The following is a 23,329-nucleotide window of genomic DNA, read 5'->3' as shown; positions in this document are numbered from 1 at the left end:
ACCATCATCCACGGCGCTAATCATATCCATTCATTTGGCGGTGATTGGCGGAGCTTGTGTGATGCAATTGAACTCGTTGAGGAATGGCGATGTTTGTGGTCAGCAACTGAAGTTGGCGAGACACTGCTGGCACCAGAAAACCTCCAGCCCCGCTTCGGTATCCATTTCACTTTCACCATTTTCGCTTGTGCTCGAGGAGTTCCGTGTTCCTTTTCTGACCTCATCTTTTCTGTCATGTGGTCAGGCAGGCCATACAGAATGGTAGCAATGGCGGAAGTCTTCCAAACCCCAACGACACCATTTTCCTTGGAACTCCTTAGTATGGTTGCCAACAGGAACAAGCCTGTAAACGCGAGCAAACTCAAGGGAAGCGACAGCCACCACCAGCGAACTTCAACAATGGCCTCCTGGTCGTAAGAAGGACCAAGTACCATTTCAACGTCATTTGTCGCAGAACGTAGCAAATTCGTCATAGCCTCAGCCATATTGTCGAAATGCTTTGAGATGTTGTTGTATAAGAGAGGGTTGTAGGTTACGTTGCGCGTGTAAGGCACAATGGTTTTCCATCTTTTGTAGCTTAGCATGGCGTCATCCTCGTTCGTACTGTTGAGCAGAGTGTAGTACGATGGGAACGCATCGTCAAAAATGGAAAGTGTAAGGAGGTGAGTGTCGTTGTCGATGGTGTAGGTGTTTCCGTTCTTGCTCACCATGGTGATATTCTCTAGGTAGATGTACTCCCATAGATCCATGGCATTGTTCGGCATTGGGATATGTCTTGTAAGCCAAGGGCTTTCAGTCAAGGTGTTGTTGACAAAAACGTCAGTAACCTTCTCCACATAACCACCCTCCGAATAGGAGGATTCCAGGGTTTTGACAGCCCATGAAACGATACACTCATGAGCTATTGGAGTGGCGTTGTTATAGATGTTCTCCAAAGTCAGGCCCGACGCGACGACCGTATGCGATATTGGATTGCGGCTATTGTTGAGCTTGGGAACGTAGCCGGGCATGAAGTTTCGCGAGAAGATGTCGTAGAGGGGCTCCGCACGTACGATCAGAGTTTCACCAGAGTGATTCGAGTTGCGATCGACATTGTAGCCACTCATGAGGACGGGCTTGTCTGCCTTGAGCCACCAACCACACGAAGAACCATTCGGATAGATAAAGTCCATGACGCCCTCCGGGTCCGTGTTGGGGAACTGGACCCAATCCAATTTTGCCCTCTGGCATTTGAATTCCAGCTTGTCGGATGCATCTACGCACTCGCTGTGGACACCAAGAGTTTCATAAGTTTCCCAAGTACAATTGCTGTGAGGGCATGCCAGGGGAACTTCTGAGCGAATACCTCTTCCAAACGTGACCGACATGGTCCCGTTGTCGTAGAAGAATCGGGCTGCAATTCCAGTCATAGTTGCGTCAGTGTCCACGTTTTGAGTCCCGTTCCGGAATTCTTGACCCTGGGCGAAAGGTTCGTAGCCAAACGCTCTCTGTATACCGCCTTGACCCTCTTGAAGTCGCCAGACTTCCGGGTATTCAACGACTTGTTGGAAGAAAGGATCCAAAGCAAGAGCCATAAGGGTAACAGCTGCACCAAGAGCCGCGAGGGTCTTCCCTTTCGTGCGAACAAGGAGAAGAAAAGATCCCCAGGGACCTCGAGAAGCACTATCGAAGAGCTCAAAGTCCCACAACTTCTTCGAGCTGTCGCCTTGAAACCAACTCCACTTCAATTGTCCCAGCGCTTCTGACACAGGCAGCATGAGAGCAGCGGATGCAACCTTAGCCAGGACAGAAATGTACGCGTTCAAAGTTAGACCCAAGGGCCATCTCGGTATGGTTTTGTTCTTGTAGACGAAGAGCATCACGCATATACCAGCCATACATGCGGCACTCAAAGTCCAGCTGATGATCTCTATTATCCACCTCTTGACGACGTTGTGAGAGGAGGTATAATTCCAGAGCTTCTGCTCGACGCGTTGGGCGAAATTAGAAGCGTTTTGCGTGCTCTCGCTGCGTTCTTCCCCTCTCCTCTCTGCTGTACCAGGCGTGATCGGACTGATGTCATGTTTGAAAGGTGTATCCGAGATGCCCAAGCCAACCTGGCTCTTGCGGCCCCAGTCGAGTTCATCGAACTCGGTCGTTGTAGGAGAAAGTGGGGAGAAGGCATTCCGACGGAACCGAACTTGCGGTCTGCCTTCATCATCGATCTGAAGTGTGCGGCTAGGAGCTTGTGGTCTGGACCAACTTTCGCGGGGTGTCTCAATCGTAAGGGTAGGTACAGCTAGGTGTTGTCGATATGGTGGCACTTGCGGGGTGATGGAGTTGTATGAAGGCGGTGCGGCGGCTGGTGATACGGACACGCAGTGGATTGGCGTATCCCTCGAGCTTGTTTCACAGGTAGGACAAACATGCTCCGGTACATGTCTTGGCTGTACAGAATTTGACGTGTTCTTATCCTCCTTGCGCTCCTTGTGCTCCTCGCGATCTTCGCCCTGGTCGAGAAATATTGGAATGTTCGGGTTTGAGGACCAGTACGGGGACACTGGGAACCTCGGCATGATCAAATGATGAAGTAATAAGCGGACGCTCAGTCCAGACTGGTCTCGCTTGTTGAAAAATTATTATGTATCAAAAAGGTGTCTGCCCGCGGACTGAAAAGAACAAGAGGCTCAACAGTGGGACCGGAGTCTACCATAGCTTTAACTGAGGTACGGCGTCTGTGGCACGGTCGTCGCATAGAAGAGGCGTAATAACTATATTTGGCTGCCAACACGTCTGCCCAGGAATAGCGCTGGCCGATCTTGCATATCTCCAGTGACCGGGCAGCGGCACAAGCCCCCCAGAGGTGCGTCGCAAGCAAGCATGAGCTCTAAGGTGCCATGGTGGAGCCAGATTTGGAGAAGGATCGAGAGCCTAGCAAGTCGAACTAGGCAAGCCTTACAGCAGGTCCGATTACGCGCCGGAAGTTTCGCTTGGTGTTAGCTTCGCCTGGGGTTCATCTCATTTGGTGAAAGATCCCGGATTCGCGCCAGGGCAGTTTTTCGAGCCGCTTTTGCCTCGTCTATTCACCAATGGACGCTCAGGTGTGTTTCCTTGACGCGCTAAACCTGACCCCCACGCCCATGTTCATCAGCATTCAGGCGATCAGCACGCTAGCACGGACCAAAACCACAGCGCTTGCGGAAGAACAAGAGGTCCTCCCGCCTCCACAACGTTTGGCTTCGTATCGACTCCGTGTGCGTCCAATCACTGAAGCCTTCCTCCCTGTTGCTGTGTTATCGCGCGATAAGACAACGCTCCGATCGAGGCTCTTTGACCCCGCACCACGTCCACAAAAGGTCGAAGCTTCGCATGTATATTGCGGCACAGTTCCTCGCTACTCTTCGTTCACAACGGGCCGAATGGCAAAAGCCTCGCGTGAGTATAGCCGCTGACTAGCAATCGAACAGAATCCTGTTCACCGTGCCGGAACCTACGGTACGGCGAGGCCGGCAGTAAAGCAGCCGGTCTTTAGGCGGGCCTTTTTGTCCGTCTTGCTCGTTCGAGAGGGAATTGAAATCTAGATAGGCGTTATTGATCCATCCAGACATTGCTAATTCGAGACTTCAGATGAGCCGAGCATGATCTTCTTTTGGGTAAAGTGCAACTCTGGGGATCTACTGTCCATGCCCCCGATAACGGACGAGCACAAGAGAGCACGAGCATAGTGCCCAACGCAGTCATGCGGCGCAGCTCCAAGTCGTTGTCTCGGCACCACTTTTCCACCACTAGGGACACGTGATATTGGCCAGGATACAGACAAATCATTCTGATCCGCTATCACTCGCACCATGGGATATCTACTTGGGACTCAAGAACATGAGTGAATCTACGATGTACGTGCATCAAGGTTAGCGGGCCAAGGAGCTACATTCAGACAGACCATGAACGGACGCGTGTACTCATCCACCTAAATTCGATGGCGCCATGCGTGAGATCCGCCTTCATATCGCATAGTCTTGTTTTTATCAAAAATAGCCGATCGTATACAGTTTCTTGAGGATACTTCACAGTCAAGCGTTCGATATCTCGACTCTAACTCCCATTCGCACAACCGAACATATCATAAAGTGCTGACCACCCCGGCCCTAGAGCCTGACCGCACGGACCGTACCCGAATGCGTGGATTCAGCGGTCAAGATTCGAGTTCCAATTCCTACACAATCATAGGCTGGTAGGCTCTTATTTAACACTGTCTAAGCTCAGTGAAGTTTTCCTATAGACAAGTGACACATTGCGTGAGACGATTGACTATGTGAAGAATTCACAAGAGGCCAGGATGGTGTGAGCAACGTGACTCTATGTCCATAATGCTTCTCATGCATCTGTGGCGGCAGTTGATCAGTGATTTATCTCGATAGTTCGTCTATCACTACAAGTACTGGTGTGATAGCATATTGTACAAGGAGTTGTCCGGCTTCTCCCGTGTGCTATCAATCTCAAAGGAAGAAGATCGGCCGTATCATGCCTCTGTGCCGATATTGCCAACTACAAATCTTGAACTCACAATCTTCCGAGCGTTGCCGCACTCGCGCGTTTGGCGCCTAAATTAGCGTTTCCAATGGTCACAAACTAGCATGGGAACCTTGCCTGGAAACACTGCACGTCGTTGATCGTTTTGGGAATTGCACGCGTTATGTACACCACTTAGTAGCGTCGGCCCATTGTACCCTTTACTGGCACTGCCGCTGTGACTTAGTCTCCATTTGCCATTGCCCATTCCAGGATATTCATGAACACCTCTATTCAGTGACTCAAACATTCGACAGCTGTAACGGCACCGGATATACCCCATATTCAAATATTGTACGTGCTGATAGCGATACTGTGTTCAGCACGTACCTCCTCTGATCTGTCATAATCTTCCCAACCCACTCATGATCTCCCTAGCCTGTTTCCTTACCTTCTCCACGATTTCCTCCGCACCCTCCACCTCCTTCACAATGCCCACCCCGTGCCCACCCAAATCGCCGCTCTCCCCTTCCTCCCAATCGCGTAACCCTCATGATCCTCAAGAATAGCCTCATTATGCAATTTCTGTATCTCCTTCAAGCTTACGCCACTAACGTGATCCTCATAGCTCTGGACCAACAAACTCCTCCCATCATACCTAGACGCGCAGGTACGAAGTCAGCTAAGTCATAAAAGTGGAGATGGTACGAAGTGTTATGTCTAAGACAGATCGACTTCGTACCCGGGCATTGCGTACGCCTCAGGCCAGATGTTCGGCCCCTTCAGTTGATCAAACAGCTTACTCCTCTTCGTAACCTGCCCTCCATCTTCCGCTTCAATAACAGCAGCCTGGGCTACGGGGTGAATTGATACCTCCTTGCTGGCTAGAAACCTCGTCCCCATCGCCACACCCGCCGCCCCAAGCGCAAGCGCAGCAGCAACGCCCCTCCCATCTACAATACCCCCGCTCGCGAGCAGCGGAATGTCAACACACCCCTCTCTTTTTAGCGCATCCGCTGCCTCCGGCACCAGACTGATGACGCCCGCGCCTTTCTCGAAGCCATGGCCACCTGCATCCGCACCTTGGAGACAAATCGCATCCGGCCGCGCATCTTTTGCAACATGCAGCGCACCCTCCACGTTCCCCACTTGAACCCACACCTTCGTCTCCGGACTCGCGCTCCTCAGGGCCTCGATCCAACCCTTATAGTCACCTAGCCGCTTCGCAGCGAAGAGCCACACGACCGCGGGCTTGAATTCCTTGATCATGGGGACAACATCCTCGGCCTTACAAATGAACGCCAGGAAGCCTATGCCGAGGGGTAGCGTTTTCGACGCCTGAATAGAAGGGTTGGAGGAAGAGGCGAATGTAGAGCGTGCTTGAGTGAGTTGGGTAGAGAGCTGCGACATGTCGTTTAAGCAGCCGATGAGGCCGAGGCCACCGGCAAGGGACACAGAGGTCGCGAGGGTAGACCAGGCGAAGCCGCCCATGGGGGCGGAGATGAGAAGTGGGGATTTTGTCCATGGCAGATAGCTCCTTAGTTCGGTCGCCCAGTTGTTTCGTGATGCCATTCTGGTTGGTGGAAATTTGGTATCGGTCGGTCGGTGGTGAAGCGATTGTAGGATGGTCGAACAAGCTTCAAGCGGGCGAAGGTAGGTAGGTATACGTGAAGCTGGTTTCTGGGGGGCTAGAGAACTGATGTATATATCTCGAAAATGCTGACCAGTAGCTGTTCCTGGAATGGAGATATCTTGCTTCCTCTTTAGGCCGAATGTGGGGAAGGTGAAGGCTGAAGGCGCTAGTTTAGAGGATGTACAGTATGACGGGTCTTAGTAATCATGGACGCGTAGACTGGATGGCAAAAGAGAAGCGCAACTCCGCGGGAGGCCGCAGCTAAGTGGTATAAGCTCAATCGTCCGTTGTCAGGATACGTTCCCCCCATTTTGATGTTGTCTCTACTTACAATCTGGAGGCGGACAAACCATCCTGAAATCGGGCAAGCGAAGGCTCACGACCTCAATGCGATACGGATAATGGTGGATCGTGATGATGCATGTAGTTGATGCAAACGCGGCAAGAGCCCTACGAAGAATGTCAAGGACATAGGAGATCGATAGCGCAGACTATGCTATGGGTATAAAGCTATGCTAACCCCAAACCAACAACCGAACATGGACATAGTGAAGCTGAATTCGCAAAACAGTGAAAGCACCGACCCAGATACCCGGCTCAGCCTAACGTATGGAGAGCGCATCCTATCTACAAAAGGGAAGCTTTTTGACGGCGTCAAACTGAAAGTGGGAAGTGTCTATTTGGCGGAGGGCTTCTTGATGAGGCCAGAAAAGAAGGACATGAGCTTCTCGTTGTCCATGTTGGCGGATTCGGAACCATTGACGGGCGGCGTTGTAGTGGACTCGGATTCGCTGGCTCTGCTGGTCTCGCGTTCCTGTTGACAATGTGAGTAGGTCTTGTGACTGAAGCAAATTAGAGACGTACCTGTAATCGCTTGACCATTTCATCAGCGTTGACCTGGATACCGCCCATATTGAATTGCACGGGACCGATGTGCTCTTCCACCACGCCGGACGCATCGTCCGTGTATGTCCGGTAGTTGTCGACGTCTTTCTTCGCTGCTTTGACCTTTGCCTCATTCTCATCTTCGAGACGCAGTTGATCCAAAACCTTGACTTGCTCCTTGAGGAAGTCCTGCGTGTCTTGGCTCGATACTTCGATGCCGTTTATTTGCTTGGAGTGCAGAGCAGAGAGTGGGAAGTCCGATTCGGGATTCCTGATGGTCTCTTCGTAGATCGTGGTGGCAGAGGGTCCTTCTTCCTCTTCTTCTGCTTGCTGTGGCGGAACATCGGGTGCTTGCTCTTCGCCATCCACTGCAGCTTCACCGTTCGTGACCGCCCTCGTTTGTTGCGGAATCTGATCGATGTCGACCGACCATTTCTCACTAACTCCCTCAACGTCAAACCCATCTCTTAAGATCCTAATCTTAGCCCAAGAATCCCAATTCGGTGGGACCAAAACTCGGTCGCGGTCTGTCACATTGTGCTTCAACTGCTTCTGCTTAAGGAGGGACTTGATCCCCAGGGCAGAATGAATGAGCGTCTGAAGAGAACCTGGGGCCGACGGCATCGTATAAACAAGACTGGCGCCGTGCTTGAGAAGAATTGTCCGTAGATACTGTAGGATGAAGTCAAACTCCTCCTCCTTCCACCCCCGTTCTCGTTCCATGGCCTCGATCTTGTCGGCGTTCTGGCAAACAACACACAACGGTATACCCAGCGGTTCGTCCCACTCTCCAGGCCCCATAGGCACTTTGACATTGTCCAGCGCACTGCTCCCCTCCGCCCCGCCGACAGTGCGACCCTTATCCTGGAGTGTGGTAATATTCTCCTCAAGTACTTCCTTAGAAGCGTCGTCGAGCGATAGAATCAGGGATCGTAGAACGCGAATCCAGTCGCGAAGCTGTCGTATCCATAGCCAAGGGTGGTTCCAGTCAAGCAGAATTACTACTAGCATATGCGGGAGCGTACGCGGATTCAGGTACGGCTTAATAAGCGGTGTGAACGATGGCGACGGGTTCGCGAGGAGGTAGAGCGACAGACGAGCGAGGGTATCTGCACGAGTCAGTCTATTCCCTGAACTTTGGTTCATGGTGTATACCTTCATGATCAGTATCAAGCACGTCCTGATAGGTATAACCCAGCGCAAACTGATTTGCGATTGGTGGCTTCCGTCCTCTATCCGGGGGCCTTCGATTGTTTGTAGGATCTGTTGCTACTGATTCAAGGAATTCTCTCTGGGTTTCGGGGGTGCCGCCTGGTCACATTAGCATGTGCCCCTATGCCATGTATCCATGTGTCCCTACCGAGTACTAGCAAGCTCTTTTCAGGTAGTCGCTTTCCGCTCGAGATGTTGTCCAGCATAGGCTTCCATATTTCTTCCTTCTCCTGATCACTGCTGTTCGGCCGCCGCACGCCAAAGTTGGAGCTGCGCGCGTTGGCCATTGCGGAGAGGTTCGGAGGTTCCAGACGGCAGCGATGCGATCATGTGCTTTTTTGAAGGAGGCAGCGCAGCGCAAAACTGGAGTATAAGTGCGCGGGAGAAGAGCGATAAGGAGAGATGCGTAGTGAGGGCGCTGCGGGGATGCTGTGGAGGTATGGGATCCGTTTATTTGACGGAAGCTTTCCATGCAGGGATACGCGACTGCCAAGACGAATGTTCGGCTTGCCGTCACTTTCACGCGCTCATTTTACAACCAACTGCACCCCAGAAAATCCTACTGTCTTTCGCTCTCACGGAGGCGCCAACGTTCAGGAACCCCGCCCATTGGCGCATCCTCTCCACTGGAGCTTATCGTCACGCTCTGCTGCAGTTAGGCGCACATATGCCATGAACTCCATACGCGCGATTCAACAGCTCAACAAGCGCGAGCTCGAGGCAGGCATCAATCCGGAAGGCTCATGGCATACCGACTACCGCGACACTGCCTTCATCTACATTGGTGGTCTACCTTTCGAACTTTCTGAAGGCGATGTTATCACCATATTCTCACAATTTGGAGAGCCCGTGTGGATACGACTGGCGAGGGACAAAGAGACGGGCAAGTCAAAGGGTTTCGGATGGCTCAAGTACGAGGATCAGAGGAGCTGCGATCTGGCCGTGGATAATCTTGGAGGGGCGACGGTTATGGACAGGGTGTTGAAAGTGGACCACACAAGATACAAGCCGAAAGATGATGAGGACATGAAGGACAACACGATGGGAGAGGTTGACGACAACACGGCTGAGGGAGGGGGCCGACGCAAGAGACAGCGCATAGAAAGTGAGAGCGGTTCGGATGATGACCGTCCGCTGCTGCCAGAGGAGATCGAACTCGAAAAAGCAATACGAGATCTTGACGAGGAAGACCCAATGAAGGAATCGATGGTGGAGAGACTGCAGGAGAAAGCTGCATCTGCGGTCAAGAAGTACAAGAAGAGCAAACGAAAAGAGAAGGAGCGGGAGCAGAAGCACCATCGTTCATCAAAGCGAGACCGTAGCCGCGACCGCGATAGGGACCGCAGAAGGATCAAGCATGACGACTCGGAAGACGAGGACCGCCACACATTGAAGGAACGTTGGAGTCGGCGTGCGGATTCGGAAGATGAGGAGCGTCACAAGAAGAAGGAGCATCGAAGCAGGCAGAACTCAGACGATGAGCGCCGCCGCAGAAGCTCGCGGAGATCCCGCGATGACTCAAGGGCACGGGGGCAGGCTCGGGACAAAGTATCAGAACGAAGCGACCGTGATCGACGCCGCTACAGCTCGGATCAGGAGGACAGGAGACGTTCGCACTCGAAGCGGGCACCTTGAGGTCGGACACATCGAATAGGAGAAGAAAACAAAGACTCATTTACACAACGTATGGAGTTGCACCTGTGTCATAATCGACTACGCTCGTACACCAGATCGCTGGCGTCTATCGCATAACTATGCCCAAGGAAATACAAGCATTCAAGTCTGTATGAGTTGGACATACCTTAGGCTGTTCTTCTTTTTGCTTTGAGCGACAACTCTTTTTTCTTTATTTCTTCCCAAACCTCCAACCCTCAGCCCTCTAATGCAGAAAGCGCCTTGTATTAACACTTATGCCACACCTTTGTGAGTTGTTACTCACATGAAAGCACCAGGACGTTTTTGACGAATGTCCAGCTAAAGTTTGATCCAGATTCTGGCTACAATTCCGAGTTGGTCCCGACAAGAGCGTAAGCTAGCAGAGCCGACTCATTTCTAGGCAACACGGTTCGATTTCGTATGGCCGCAGGCTGGAGAATTACGAGTACACAGGCCACAAGGTCGCGCCCGATGCGATGGTAGAGGCGAATGAAACGGAGAAAACTCGGAAGCCGGCACTACCTTCTCTTCGACCATGTCGCAAAACGAGCGAGCCTAGCACCTGGAACATTTGCTTGAATTTCCTGTTTGATAAGTGCGACGTGGATTAGGAGGTGACTTCAACTGTCTTTCGGTCTGAGTAGTTGAGACTAACATGCTGTCCTAATTGTTGACTTGTTTCGCTCTACTTGGGTGAGCATGCAGTGTTCGTTGCTGTGTGCAAACCAGCGGTCTGTAGACGGAGGCGCGCCAACACACTGAAGGATCGAGACCAAAGCAACAATCCTGATATGCTATTGAACATCCATCAACCCAGGAGATAACGATACTCAACAAATTTTATTGTGGGACGGTGTCGCATCCAGCTCACGGTTACGCGTAGGTGGTGAGCTCGACGCTGGCGGTGGTGTGACGTGTGGCGCAACTTGTCGCTCACCGTGTTGTTATCGCAGCGCACAGACCCTCTAACGATCGGATACCGTCTCACTCGGGAATATCCGCTGTCCGACAACGTGATCTTGACGGTGTAGGCGAAGCCAATTTTTTGAGCCTCTGTGAGCCTCATTTCCAAGCCCTTATAAACCTCTGAGCCTCTCATCCTATGAATCTCGTTAAGCAGACATTCACCATTGTTACTCGCAACAACGACTAGCTCAACACCAACTTCCGGAGAACCTTCCGGATAAAGCCAACAATCAACACCAACGACAGGCTAGCTCTCCCATGACCGCAACCTCGATATCGCCAGTCATCATTCGACCAGCGTTTCCAACACTATCAGAAGAATCGACACCGAACAGTTCGAGTTCTTCAACACCAGCAACTTCACCACCTCAAACGCCCTGCGAGACGTGTTTTACAGCGGCTGCTGCTTCGCGACAACACGAAACACAACCCACATACCTCCAGGCCAATTCGTATCCCCATAACATTTTTATTCCAAAATCGAAGACCAATCGGTTGAGGACACAAGAGCAAGAATGGCAACATACGCCCTCTACTACCATCCATATCCCGCCGTGGTATACAACCGAGCGAGCACATATCCAACCGCTGCGCCTTCGCATCCTACACTCCAGCTACTCGGTTCAGAACCAGGCGTACCACGACCAACAAGGCAAGAGCAAAGCCCCGGGTGCGCTCTGTCTGATGTCCAATGCCAGTCCGTACCCTCGAGCCTGAAACCCCAGCCCGGCACGACCTCCACCCAAGAAGACTCATTTTTCTTCAAGCTCCCCGCAGAGCTCAGGAATCAAATCTACAACGAGCTTCTTTGCCCCGACGCCGTAAACCTGAACAGCATCACGAAGAGAGCAAACGACCTCAACGTGCGGCACTACAACCAGACCTCGACATCGACATCCCTCCACCCAGCTATCCTGTCAACCTGCCGCAAGATCCACGACGAAGCGACTGCGCTGCTCTACGCGCCTCACATATTTCACGCGCACCCTTCTCTCCTGACTTCGCTTCCGCATCTTACGTCCTCTGCGAAACCCGTGCTGTACCCCAGCGTTACAAACCTCATCTCGCGCTGGCAAATCTGTCTGCGATTGGACACGGACCCGCAATTTACCGCTACACAAGCTGCGGCTGCGTTCTCTGGCGCGGAGTACCTCGAAATCCGGGTCTGGCAAGCGCAGTTTGAAGCGTGCGACTACGCTGTTTTGAAGCTGTTCACTGCTGTCCGTGGCGTGCAATTTGCACGTGTGGGAGGTGACGTGGATGCGAAGCTAGCAAGGTGGCTGGAGGAGCAGATGATGAGACCCAAAGAAGAAGCGTGTGAGGGAGCATGCCAGGGTGACGAAGTGTGTTTGTGGAAGGGAATGGGAGAGATGCTTTGTGGCAGGTGTTATGATAAGGTGTCCAGCTTAGGGACAGGTGTACTGCGGTTGCAGGAAATAAGATGAGGGGAAAGCGATGTCAAGGGATGGATTGGGTTTGGGCCAGGGATGCTCAGGGTTTGGAGCGATATTATCTCTTCCGTGTTCTAGATGTTTAGAATCACCTACACGTTGTAACCCATGCGTACCTGACAAATTGGAAATGTGTCGCGAGTTCGTTACCATCGCTTCTGCACATCGTTGTTGCTTGAGCTGGGTGATAGAGGGTTCAATCAAAAGTTTTGCCGTCTTAGTTGTGGGCTTACAGTTCATCAGCGCACTAGCCCAGCAAGGAAATGTCAGGAGACAGATTTCTATCGTAGAAGATGTGAAGAGCAGATGTGAACAACTTATCAGATTACCTCTCTGGCCAATGTCCCGACGAGCACCGAATTCAACATACACGATGGTATATTCTACCCAAACGGCTCGCGGCACCACTTCACAATTACTCATTCAACGTTTCGCGTTGGGACAGCAACGCAACTCAGGTCCCACGCAGCCCGCAGACGATCAACGATCGTCAAATAGTCGTAAGAGACCCACAACTTGACCCACATTTTCTCTACCCAGATCTCCACCTACCACAGTATAACCACGCGTCTAACCTCACATCATGTCACACCACTGGTGTACATCACATCACTTCGATGGGGAAAGTCAACTCGGTGCATTACCTCACGATGTCCATCACATCGAAGTCTCGGTTGGGCGCTTGAAACGAGACACACACACAATCCTCGCGCCCCCAAAACAGCCTTTCCACCCACGGTACCCACGACCCACGCATCCTCAGACTCAAGCAGGTGCAGGGACGACTGGACCAGTTCAAAGGCCAGACTTGCTATCCCTGCGACCGCATCGCAGTAAGTACCCACCCACCTTGCGCGTACCTGAGGGCCTGTGAGGTGTAGATTAAATGTGTCACTGGTGTGATGCAGGGTCTGGATTCTGCATCGTGAGTCGTGACATGTGCAGAGCACGGTGAGATGAAGTACCGTCATTTGATGTTGGCAAGAGCAAAAGCGCGGTACTGCATCTGATTAATGCGAAGATTGCCTGGCGTTAGTGCTGTGGGCAAGCCAGTTCTGGAAGGCAAGAGCGAGCGATGGTGGGCGATGGTGGGCGATGATACCAGCGACAGCAGCAGGATCGTGAGGCAAAAATCTGATAAGATGGCTCCGAGATCCTGGTGGTTGCCTATCCGATGATGCTCCGAGCGTGCGATCGGAGTTCGAAGTGAAGGCATCCGTCGGAATGCCAAGCGTCGGACTGGTTAAGGTTCTCAGCCTGTCATGTGAATCCGCGATTGTGGTGGTGTGACGCGTCGACTAGGAACTTCGAGAACACCCCGTGCATAAGCGTAAAAGCCGGAACGATCTGGGGACTGAGTCACATTCACACCGCAAGGACAACTAGGTTCGACGAGGTTTGTTGTTTGGTAGATTCAAGGATCAATCAACTCGGTCCTCTACCAGGCATTATTGTATGTGCTATGTAAGACTTTTGTTCATCGTGAAGGTGAAATTCGAAACTCAAGATTGCCCAAAGATTCGTTGGCGAGGCTTTGAGCCATCCAGCCATATCCAAAACTCCGCGCTAGTGTACAAATCCCAAATTGTTGAAGCACTGAGGTATTGTGAAAGCGAAGATGCTTCTGGTGAAATAAAAAAAACTCGATGTTGAATTATACAACATGGGGTATATCCGTCTCCAATCCTACCGTTGTTAATCCAGAAGTCTGCGACCTTTTGTGGGAATAAGGAAATTCGTAATGTGATGCTTCTCAACCAAGGTGAAGGTCATCGTGATCATCGTGCAGTGGTGGGCCATCGTAGTCGGTAATGTAGGTGGGTGGGCTAGCGGGAACGTCCTCGTACAGTGGTGGTTGCTCCTCATCCCAGGAAATGCCCATGCCAGAGCGCTCGGTAAGCACGAGGTGAAACTGCGTTCGGAGGACACGAGCAGCGCCGGTGGGGGTTGCCTGGCTCAGCTTCTTGAGCGGAGCCCATTCTTCGGCAACGACCATCTCGATGACCAAATTGTGCCTAACGCTCATTCCGCTCTGGCTATCCATGTCGCAGAGAGGGTTGTGGGCGATGTTGCACCGGGCGCGGAATTCGCAGTCGATGTTGCCCTCGGTGAAGTCTGTCTTCCATCCAGTTTTGACCTCCTCGTTGGCAATGGTGCGGGTGTCATCGTGGAGAATGCCCTTTCCTTCTCCGCCGACCTTGTTGGCGTGCTTTGGGCAAGCGGGGGAGATGGACTTCTGGGTCTCCTCGATGCGCCAATTGAGCTTGCGGAGGCGCCAGCGCGACTGCGAGTCATCTTTAGTCTGTGTTACACCAGAGAGGCGCATTTCGACGCCAAAGTCGCCAATAGGATGGACGACCGGGGGCAATTTGACCGATGCGGTAAGGTTGGTGGGAGGGAAAATGCGGATCGAGTGCTTATCAGGACCGGGGACGATTGATCGCTTGATGTCCAGAGCGCGCTTGTACTCGAGCTTCTTGCCATTGGACAAGGTAGCAACAGCGTCCAGGTAGTAATCGAGGGTGGTAATTTGGCCGTGCGTAGTTGCAGGCAGGTGGCCAGGGACCAGATGGCTGAAAGGGAAGGAGTGGTCGCCAAAGTTCAACTTGACGGCTCCCCGCAAAAACTCCCACTTGTGGATCTCGGTGGTCTGGGAAGCGCAGTCTGGGCAATGCTGGTGCACAGGCTTCCTTGTAGTAACAATGGCAAGAAGCCGCATCACCATCTTATCGACGGTAACATTTGGCTCGTGCACCTCAATCTTGAGCAAGCCAGAAATGATGGCACCAGTGGATGCTTGCGGCGAGTTGAAGAAGACTAGAGGAGGCGACTCGACCACCATGTTCAGAATGGCTGCAGGCTGGGGTTCCACTTTGGGACTGGCCTTTGGGCTTTTCTTGAACGAGTTCTGACGAGAGCCCAGGCCATGACGTTTGAAAGCCTCCATGACGAGCGACTCTTGTGATTTGTTTTTCGAGGGGCGCTCGACAGAGTAGACAGGGGGGAACAGAGGCGGTATGTCGGAATGGTTCTTCTGGCCCTTTAACTGGTCAAAGGGCGGCGATGACGCAGGCGCGGGGCGAACAAGAGAAAGAAGACGGCCCGGCATATTCCAAGCTAGCGGACAGAGGTCGCTGCAAAGAAATCCGGGGTGCGTGAGGGCGGGCGTCGAGGTGTGCTGGGCTGCGATAAGGAAATGCAGTGGTGTGTGGGGTATCTCCGGGGGGCGTTGATGCGGTTCGCTGTGAGAGAGCCCTACGAGTTGATCTTGTGGGAATTCAATTGATGGAGCAAGACAAGCGGACAGAACATTGCGGTGAGGTCAAAATAGCAGGACCTGGGGGAGCAAGCCTTTTAAAGAAGCCTTTCGAATGACGGTCGGGGTTTTTACATGATGAAAATTCCATGACTGGTAGCCCCCCGTGCAGCATCTGATGGCATGGCGCAACCGCCTCCAAGCTTTTCACAAGCAGCGCTAGCCTGCTTCCAGGCGCCGCATCCCTGCCCGGCTGAGTGCGTCTTTGGGTCAGGAGGCTGCCTGCACCTGCCGCGCACGGCCTGCCGCTGCTTTGTGATCGCCAGCACGCCTCTGCGCGCTCGGCCAACCTCACCTCCAGCGGCCTGCATACCCGTCGCCAGCTTCGCTCTCCCTTTGGCACGTTGCTTAGCGGCTGACTCACCGCATGGCGCCTTTGAGACCCCTACGTGTACTGAGCATGCAATGACGACCGCATTGTCTCCGGAGCTACGGCGTACTCCATCGGAACTCAGCCTTTGCGCGCCGACGGCCAAGTCGCCCACATTGCGATTCTCCTACACGCTGCGCCATGGATCCTGGGGATGTTAGGTACCCGCGGTGCTCTCCGCCGTCATTGGGCCATCATACATGGCACGAGGATCGCGAGACGTCTCCCCCGCAATCTTCAGAGAGCATGGCGTCGTGGAGTTGGCATGCGGGCGTCGAGCAGTCGAGCATCTCCTCGGAGCTCCCCAGACGTGCTGCATGGCTGCGGCCGTTTCAAGGCGCATCTCGTCCCCTCTGACCGCTCTTCAACGTGCCTCACTCGAAGTCGTGTCCTTGTTCGCGAATTGTGCAACTCCCAACCCACGCCACATTTCGTGATGCATCCAAATCCACTGTGGGTTTTATGCCAAGGCGCCGCACGTTAGGTAATGTCGAAAATTCTGCTAGGGACCCGTCGACCAAGCGGAGCAGCGACATGGTGCCCGTGTACAGCCTCGCCTGACTCACCTCAGGGATGCTCGCACCGAAGGCCGCACCTGAGCCCATCGCGAATGTTTCTGTAACGCATCTCCACCCACCAGCAATCCAGACTCTTCTGCACATCGATCCAAACCGTCGCTACGCGATCAAGCAACACCGCATGCAGCAAGAGTTGGCAGGCATCCCCACCGTTCCGGGCGCGACACGTCGGCAGCGCTTGAGACGAGATGCAGCCATACCGCTCGCATCCAACGTGACCTCCATGGTGACTTCGTCGTGGCATCTCACGATGCTTCGCTTATTTTTGGCAAACGGAGCCTCATCCGGAAGGGCTAAGCTAGCTGGATCGCCTGCCGTCGTTAAGCGCGTGCATCGCTCCAGTTTCGGGCATAGTTATGCAGCCTCTGCATCCCAACATCGCAATCCTATACCGCAGACCCACCGCAACCGTTTCGCGGTGGAGCCGACGAGCAGTTTCTTCGCAAATCGTTGACGCCAGTCCAGCATAGTACTCCTTCACGCCTTTGCTTTCGACACGTGCTCCAAAACTTGCCTTCGCGACGGTCTGGCCACCGTCCACGCATTACCGGCTTGCGCCATTCCAATGTTTCATGACTTGAACACATCACGATATTGCACCCTGCTCACCGCTCATCAGGATTACTCCTCGACTTTGCTGTACAGCGCAACGGCCTATGAGACGCGATATGCCGGAATATATGCGCTGGACGAGGAGGTTCCCATCTCCATCGGCATGTGGCTTGTAAGGACGGAGTTGAGCGGTGTCCAGCCCTACGCGTCGATCCGAGCATCTTCTCGCCGCGGTATCCCGGCCATCGCGACGTGATCACCTCTCGAACTGTCGTCTTGGTTCTGCAACAAAAAACCAAGGCTTGGTGACAGCCAACTTCTCCGCTCGTATCAAATGTTGCATCTTGTCACTGTGTCGATCTTGTGCTGCACCGCAAGTAGTGGCCGCGTTCGGATGCGGACCGAAAGATGCAGGGCGTCCCTAGCATCATGTGCGCCATCCATCGAAGTGCCGTCCGCAACGCACATGCAGCTCGCGATGTCGCAGCCACGTAGCCACGCTTCTAGTCCCTGCAATAGAACTTTCTCTCCCCGGCTTGCAGACCTCTCCTGAATAGCATCGCAAAGTCGCAACGTTCCAGCACTGTCGTATAGACTTGCCTGAACCGTCCTAGCCGGATCGTAGCTCCGAATTGGGTGCCAGAACGCGGACAGTGGCTGATGAGGCTGACAGGCGTGTCAGTGTACTTCGGTGTCCTCTTCTCTTTCACTACTCCTTTCCCAGTCAATTGATCCTTGTATCACAACCTCCTATGATGTCTACGAAGCAAGGGAATCCCACATATTGGATCGAAGTAATAGGTTACTCCCAATGGCACAAGGCAGAGCCACGTTTGCTTTGAGTGCAGTCTCTTTACCGATGATGGTACTAATATCTTTGACATCCCCTTATACCACCAAATTCGAACGCTTGCTTCAGCTCAAACGTGTGCTCAAGGTCGAGCGATCCCTCATCATGGGCGGGCGGAAGGCCCTCATGGAACATACCCTCAGCTAGACAGTCTGGTCTGGTTGAAATTCACTTCGCGGTGTCTCCTTATGCACATCCCTAGAGTACGCATGTGGCTTTGACAGACTTCCCGCGCATGAAGCCTTCCAATGGAAAGAGACCGAATAGCCGATGCTAGAATATGTGGGAATTTTAGCGCGCACTCATGTTTTCACAAGTAGCCGTCGTCGTACACAATGTTTTGGCTCATTTTCGACGGAAAACTGGACTCTATTGATTGCTAGTCATGCTGCATTCTCGACCAGCAGTCCGTGTCAACTTAATTTATACGGATAGCCAGGATCTCGACTAGCTGTATCGTCCTTCCTCACGGCTTTCGATAACCGTTCAGTACAGAACCTATGCGCGGTACAACTCATCAGTTCCGGCACTTGAAGAAGCAGCTCAAGACCATGTCCTAGTTCAATTAGCAAACACATCTCATATCATCGTTTACGCAACTCACCCTCTCGACCTCAGGGCCGGTCTTGTCGCAGCGTATCTCGTTCTTCGACCACCGCTGATCATACCTGCACCCGTACCTCGTTGTCTCCCCATCGTCGTCCTCATTCCAAGTTACAGTCTCTGGAAGATGCGTGATCGGATTCTTCCAGGCCCAGCCGAAGTGCACCTTGCCGTTGCCACCGCCGTTGGGTCCATCAACAGCGAGACGGTCGACGAAGAGATCGCCGTCAATCAACTCGTTGCGGCTGGTGATATGGATGGCGAGTGGGTCGGCTGAGATGATGCGCTCGTCGTTGGGAACGGGTACAGCGGACATCGATGGGGTGAGCAGGTTAGAGACCTTGGCAACGGTGATCTTGGTGGTGGTGGGGCGGAAGGTGCATTTTTCCGTGATGTGAGTGGTGAAAGTGCAGTTCCCTGGGGGTGGAGGTTAGTACAACAGTATAAATGATGTCGCACCAGACAAGGCCCAGTTGCGCCGAGTTGACTCACGAGCATCTCGGGTGACGAGGGCGCCAGGTACTGCGGCAGCCGTTGCGGCGAACACGAGGAGAATGAGGAGGTTGTAAAGCATTGTGTACGCAATCGAGATCCTCTCCGATTGATTACCTGTTTCGTGGTAGGGGCAAGGTGGGACAAGCTCGCAATGCTTTACAGAGGTTGACTTGATGGGATACAGACAGTCAAGCTAGCAAAGGCGAGTTTAAGATCAATTGGTAAGTAAATGAACTGATCCGAGCTTAGGTATTACAGCCGAGCCACGTGCATGACTTCCGAAGTAAAAGACAGTACAAGCAAACGCTCCTTCAATGCCGCTTTTGAGCTATCCCTCGCTACTTAGACCCGATTAGGTGCCCCGTGTGACTTCACCCTGCCCTTCCGAATCCGGCTCATGCTTCCTCAAAAGTCCGAATCAGCTACCGCATTGCACTTGAACCAGCAGTTCAAGAACTTGTCCTGTGCACCGTTAGGATTGATCTCTGTACCTTCAGGTCATACACTATACACACCCGCTCGTCCGTAGGATGAGCACCATCACATCTCGCCGCGGGTAAGTTCCAATCCTGCTGCACGATGCAGCCGTATCGGCCATCCGTCCCTTCCTTGTTCTCGCTCCATCTCTCTGTGACGGGACGCCCTCCAGAAGGCCCGTATGTCCACTGGAACTCGACTTGCGTGTTGTTGGGACGTTCAATCTCGAGTCTACCGGTAATACTCTCTCTGGAATTGCTCGCGTAGATGGTGAGCGGCCTTTCGTCGATGTCAAGCCCCTCCGTGTAGTTAGTGATACCGTTCCCCCATGGCGAGAGAATCGTGTTGAGGCGAGCTGAGGTACGGAGGTCGGGGGTAGTGTCGAGTTGGCAGACCTCGGTGATGTGCACGGTGAAGGTACAATTTACTAGGATGTGTGTCAGCGGCTCCATCAGATGTTGAAGTACAATGTGTATGATGGTACGTGTGTCGACTTGACATACGGTGATGACCATTAGGAGCCTGCGGGCCAGGCGTGGCCATGCCCATTACGAGAAATGAGATGAAGGTGAGAAAAATGACGAGCATCCTTGCTGCGACCGTATTGGAGGCTACTCTTCTGATGTGCACTTTTCTCTCGTCGCAAGAGTATCGTAAACCTGGAATTATTCGGCTGCAGGTTATAAGTGTCAACTGATCTCCAAATCACGGAGGTAGGATGGAATGTATACAAGGCGCAAGCAGCTGTGAACGCTTGCAAGTAAGAAACCTGTAACAAGTGCTCGAGTTCAACGCATGTGCACGGACTCGAAGTGAAGGTAGCACAACCGTAAAGCGGAAATGAACACTCAATTTCCGCATGCATATGCGTATGTTGTAGTCTGGGTAACTCGGCCCATAGAGTGCGCCGAATTGTGTTGACCTAGTATCATTGATTGCAATTTGAACCGGTCGTATATCCGATCCCTACATTTTTCTACATTGGATTCCAGCCCGCGCGTGCTGGGAAACTAGTGGTGGAGGTCTACGAATCCATGATGTCGATCTATCGATACGTAATAATAGACACAGGGATGTTGCCCAATCAACTGGTGGTTAGGTATGAAGGGGTATTGTTATTCGATGTGCCGTGTCAACTCTAGATCTGTATGGAGTTGTAAGAAAAGCGCTCCATACATCGCAGAATGCAACACCTCCTTGCTAGAATCATGAATTGATACCGGCCATCGTTGTGCAAACGATCAAAACCGATGAGGAGACCATCCATATGCGGACCGTAAATGAACCGTACTACGTAAGTTCAGGAAGACCATCTATGACCTCGGGCCGAAATGAACCTTGTCACCTACTTGTTAGGCTTGTACGAACGTTCGAACGGATAAGTCATTATGTAATACTTACGATCGTCTATCACTCATGCACTCAATGTCCAAGAAGCCATGCTAACATACCCGCTGGGCCCCTCGCTTCTTGTAGTTGATACAAGCACTCACCAAGAGCCTTGATAGCCTCTGAGCTGAAGCTCCATACCTTCGTATCAAGCCAAGCCGTGTCATCCTCGCTACGGAAGCGGTCACCCTAGTTACACGAGGATGTCATCTTGTCGTAGGTCTTGTCCTGAAACCGCGGCCGGGCAAATGCGAATTTTGGCCCTTACTAGACTGCTTTTTGGCGTCTTTGATGCTGAAGAAGGCAAACGTGGTTGCGTAGTTGAGGTTGAGATATTGACGGAGCAGGTGGCTGCGGCCCAGTCGGGGTCGGAAGAGGCGGTGTTGGTATCATTGGTGGTGCCGGCGATGTTGCTGTTGCCTGTTGGTATTGCGTGGACAAGGCTGACCGCGAAAGTGCTGAAGAGTAGCCGAAAGTGCATATTTCCTGAGATCGTTAGCTATATCCTATTTCAGCGTAAACGTATGGAATATAAAGGTGACGAATGGGTCCGGAGTATCGCTAATCTGAACTTGTCGTTCATGACTTTGAGATTTATTCTCAGACCGTTTTCAGGGCTTGGGTTGATTGAGAATACAAAACCAGGATACTGGTTGGAATCAAAACTAACGGAACGTCTATAAGAGTGTAGTGCCGATATGCTGAAGCGCTCGGATGTCTTACACAAGTAAGATTAGAGTGGTGAGTGTGAATATTAATACCAGACACCTGAGTTACGTCCCGCGGTACAGAGGTGAGGTCAACCTTGCTCAAGGCAGCTTTGGCCCAGCGTTCGATAGGGTCTCTCCAGTCGAATAGTCCCAGGGTCGATTCGCATAATGGGTATAGCTTTAGTTCCAGCTTTTACCTTCGCTACCTCCCTCTACTTGTACAGGCACAAATACGTACTATAGCACGAGCTTCATGATAGAGCACACGTCAACACTTGCGATCATGGTGCTAGGGAAAATAACGCAGGAGATACGGGCTTCGCCCCAGCACATATAGCCACGACCGACTGGAGAGATGTCCGTAGAAAAGTTTCGCGTTTTGTTATAGAATTGCTACACCTACGAGCGAACGTACCTCAAGCCTAACATCCTAAACCCCGATCCTTCCCTCTAAGCAGTCGCCAACTTCTTCAACCCCGCTTCACCCCCATTAAATACATCACTATCGCCCCCAAACTCATTACTATCCTTATACTGCCAGATAGTCTGATACGGCCAACCCCCCGGGATCGTCCCCGGCGCACTCGCCCACCTCGCCAACATCAACGGACTATCATCCTTGAAGGCGTCGCTATTTCCGGTGCAGGTCGTCCACCAGCTCAGATTTGTGTAGATGACGGGATACCGGCCTGTCAGGCTGTGGTACTGATCAGAAAAGGACTTGATCCAAGCGACCGTTTGGGTGGTGGAGAGGCCTCCGCAGTCGGAGACTTCGAGGTCGAGCATGCCTGGGAGGGTGATGCCATCGGAGGTCCAGCCGCCACCGTGCGCGACGAAGTAATTTGCCTGTGCGGCGCCTGAGCTGGACCCCGGCTGCGCGAAGTGGTAAGCACCGCGGATGAAGCCTGCGGACGTGGCGCCGCTGTAGTGAGAGGAGAACTGTGGTGCTTGGGTCAGGGGAGGCGCTCAGACAGGGTAAAAGCAGGATGTGTACCTTGGGGTCTTGGTAGGTCGTGCCTTCTGTGGCTTTGATATAGACAAAGCGGAGACCGCCTGCATACGCAGCTTCAAAGTCGACGGTGGTTTGATAATGGGAGATATCAAAGCCTTGGACGTCCGCGCAGGCTGTTGAGGCCAGCAAGGCCAGCGTTGAGAGGTACGATGCGAATCTCATGGTGGTACGATCGTGTTGAGCGCTTGGAGATCAGGCCGAGTTTGTCTTCGTTGTGCGTATGCGTATATCCCAGGATATCCAGACATCTTTTATATTCTTACTCTGTCTCTGATACGAACTCCTGGCAAACCAGTCCTCGGACGGTGCACGACACTAATCCCAAACCTTCACTCTTTAGCGGGCATTGCGACGATCCCGGTGTACGCCCCCAATCGAAACCCAGTTCCTCAACCATGTGTGCGTTTCGCTTCGTATTCCGGACTTGTCTTCGCCTCCGATCATCATACATTTGTTTCATACGGGCAGGTGCGTTTCGCGACACGCATACTAAAGTCCTCGCATTCGGACACTCATGGCGTAGAAGCTCAGATTCGGAGGGGCATCTCCTGGTGCTGGGAATATGGCAGAGCTATGGTGCAGACTATGGCAGGCGCACTCGGCTACACTGTTACCGCAAGGGCGATTAAGACAGAAGAGTCAAGCCTTGCACCCGACGTATGAGGCTGAACGGCCAAGAAGGAGGC

General features: G+C 52.6%; 8 protein-coding genes across 8 annotated transcripts; 2 read left to right on the top strand and 6 right to left on the bottom strand.

Annotated features, from left to right (window-relative positions):
- Positions 1–20: 20 nt before the first annotated feature.
- On the bottom strand, positions 21–2,555 carry N0V89_007508 (uncharacterized protein; the record flags this gene model as incomplete). Its single annotated transcript, XM_056216270.1, has 1 exon — positions 21–2,555. One exon carries the CDS (start codon positions 2,553–2,555, stop codon positions 21–23), a length of 2,535 nt encoding a protein of 844 aa, XP_056070517.1.
- Positions 2,556–5,208: 2,653 nt separating this feature from the next.
- On the bottom strand, positions 5,209–6,060 carry N0V89_007507 (uncharacterized protein; the record flags this gene model as incomplete). The annotated part of the gene is made up of 1 exon (XM_056216269.1): positions 5,209–6,060. The coding sequence occupies one exon, from the start codon at positions 6,058–6,060 to the stop codon at positions 5,209–5,211; it is 852 nt and encodes a 283-aa protein (XP_056070516.1).
- A 737-nt stretch (positions 6,061–6,797) lies between these two features.
- Positions 6,798–8,505, bottom strand: N0V89_007506 (uncharacterized protein; the record flags this gene model as incomplete). The annotated part of the gene is made up of 4 exons (XM_056216268.1): positions 6,798–6,935; positions 6,986–8,115; positions 8,162–8,317; positions 8,367–8,505. 4 exons carry the CDS (start codon positions 8,503–8,505, stop codon positions 6,798–6,800), a joined length of 1,563 nt encoding a protein of 520 aa, XP_056070515.1.
- A 385-nt stretch (positions 8,506–8,890) lies between these two features.
- Positions 8,891–9,853, top strand: cwf29 (RNA-binding protein Cwf29; the record flags this gene model as incomplete). Its single annotated transcript, XM_056216267.1, has 1 exon — positions 8,891–9,853. One exon carries the CDS (start codon positions 8,891–8,893, stop codon positions 9,851–9,853), a length of 963 nt encoding a protein of 320 aa, XP_056070514.1.
- Positions 9,854–11,355: 1,502 nt separating this feature from the next.
- Positions 11,356–12,285, top strand: N0V89_007504 (uncharacterized protein; the record flags this gene model as incomplete). The annotated part of the gene is made up of 1 exon (XM_056216266.1): positions 11,356–12,285. One exon carries the CDS (start codon positions 11,356–11,358, stop codon positions 12,283–12,285), a length of 930 nt encoding a protein of 309 aa, XP_056070513.1.
- A 1,759-nt stretch (positions 12,286–14,044) lies between these two features.
- LDB19 (Endocytosis regulator) lies at positions 14,045–15,400 on the bottom strand (the record flags this gene model as incomplete). The annotated part of the gene is made up of 1 exon (XM_056216265.1): positions 14,045–15,400. One exon carries the CDS (start codon positions 15,398–15,400, stop codon positions 14,045–14,047), a length of 1,356 nt encoding a protein of 451 aa, XP_056070512.1.
- Positions 15,401–18,474: 3,074 nt separating this feature from the next.
- On the bottom strand, positions 18,475–20,081 carry N0V89_007502 (uncharacterized protein; the record flags this gene model as incomplete). The annotated part of the gene is made up of 6 exons (XM_056216264.1): positions 18,475–18,513; positions 18,562–18,977; positions 19,053–19,153; positions 19,513–19,546; positions 19,600–19,959; positions 20,036–20,081. 6 exons carry the CDS (start codon positions 20,079–20,081, stop codon positions 18,475–18,477), a joined length of 996 nt encoding a protein of 331 aa, XP_056070511.1.
- Positions 20,082–22,081: 2,000 nt separating this feature from the next.
- N0V89_007501 (uncharacterized protein) lies at positions 22,082–22,805 on the bottom strand (the record flags this gene model as incomplete). Its single annotated transcript, XM_056216263.1, has 2 exons — positions 22,082–22,570; positions 22,626–22,805. 2 exons carry the CDS (start codon positions 22,803–22,805, stop codon positions 22,082–22,084), a joined length of 669 nt encoding a protein of 222 aa, XP_056070510.1.
- Positions 22,806–23,329: the final 524 nt, after the last annotated feature.

Source organism: Didymosphaeria variabile (assembly GCF_027946475.1).
Source record: "Didymosphaeria variabile strain IMI 356815 chromosome Unknown scaffold_5, whole genome shotgun sequence".
Lineage (NCBI taxonomy): Eukaryota > Fungi > Ascomycota > Dothideomycetes > Pleosporales > Didymosphaeriaceae > Didymosphaeria > Didymosphaeria variabile.
Note: the sequence above shows the minus strand (reverse complement) of the source record. Positions and strands in the feature narration are given on the sequence as shown.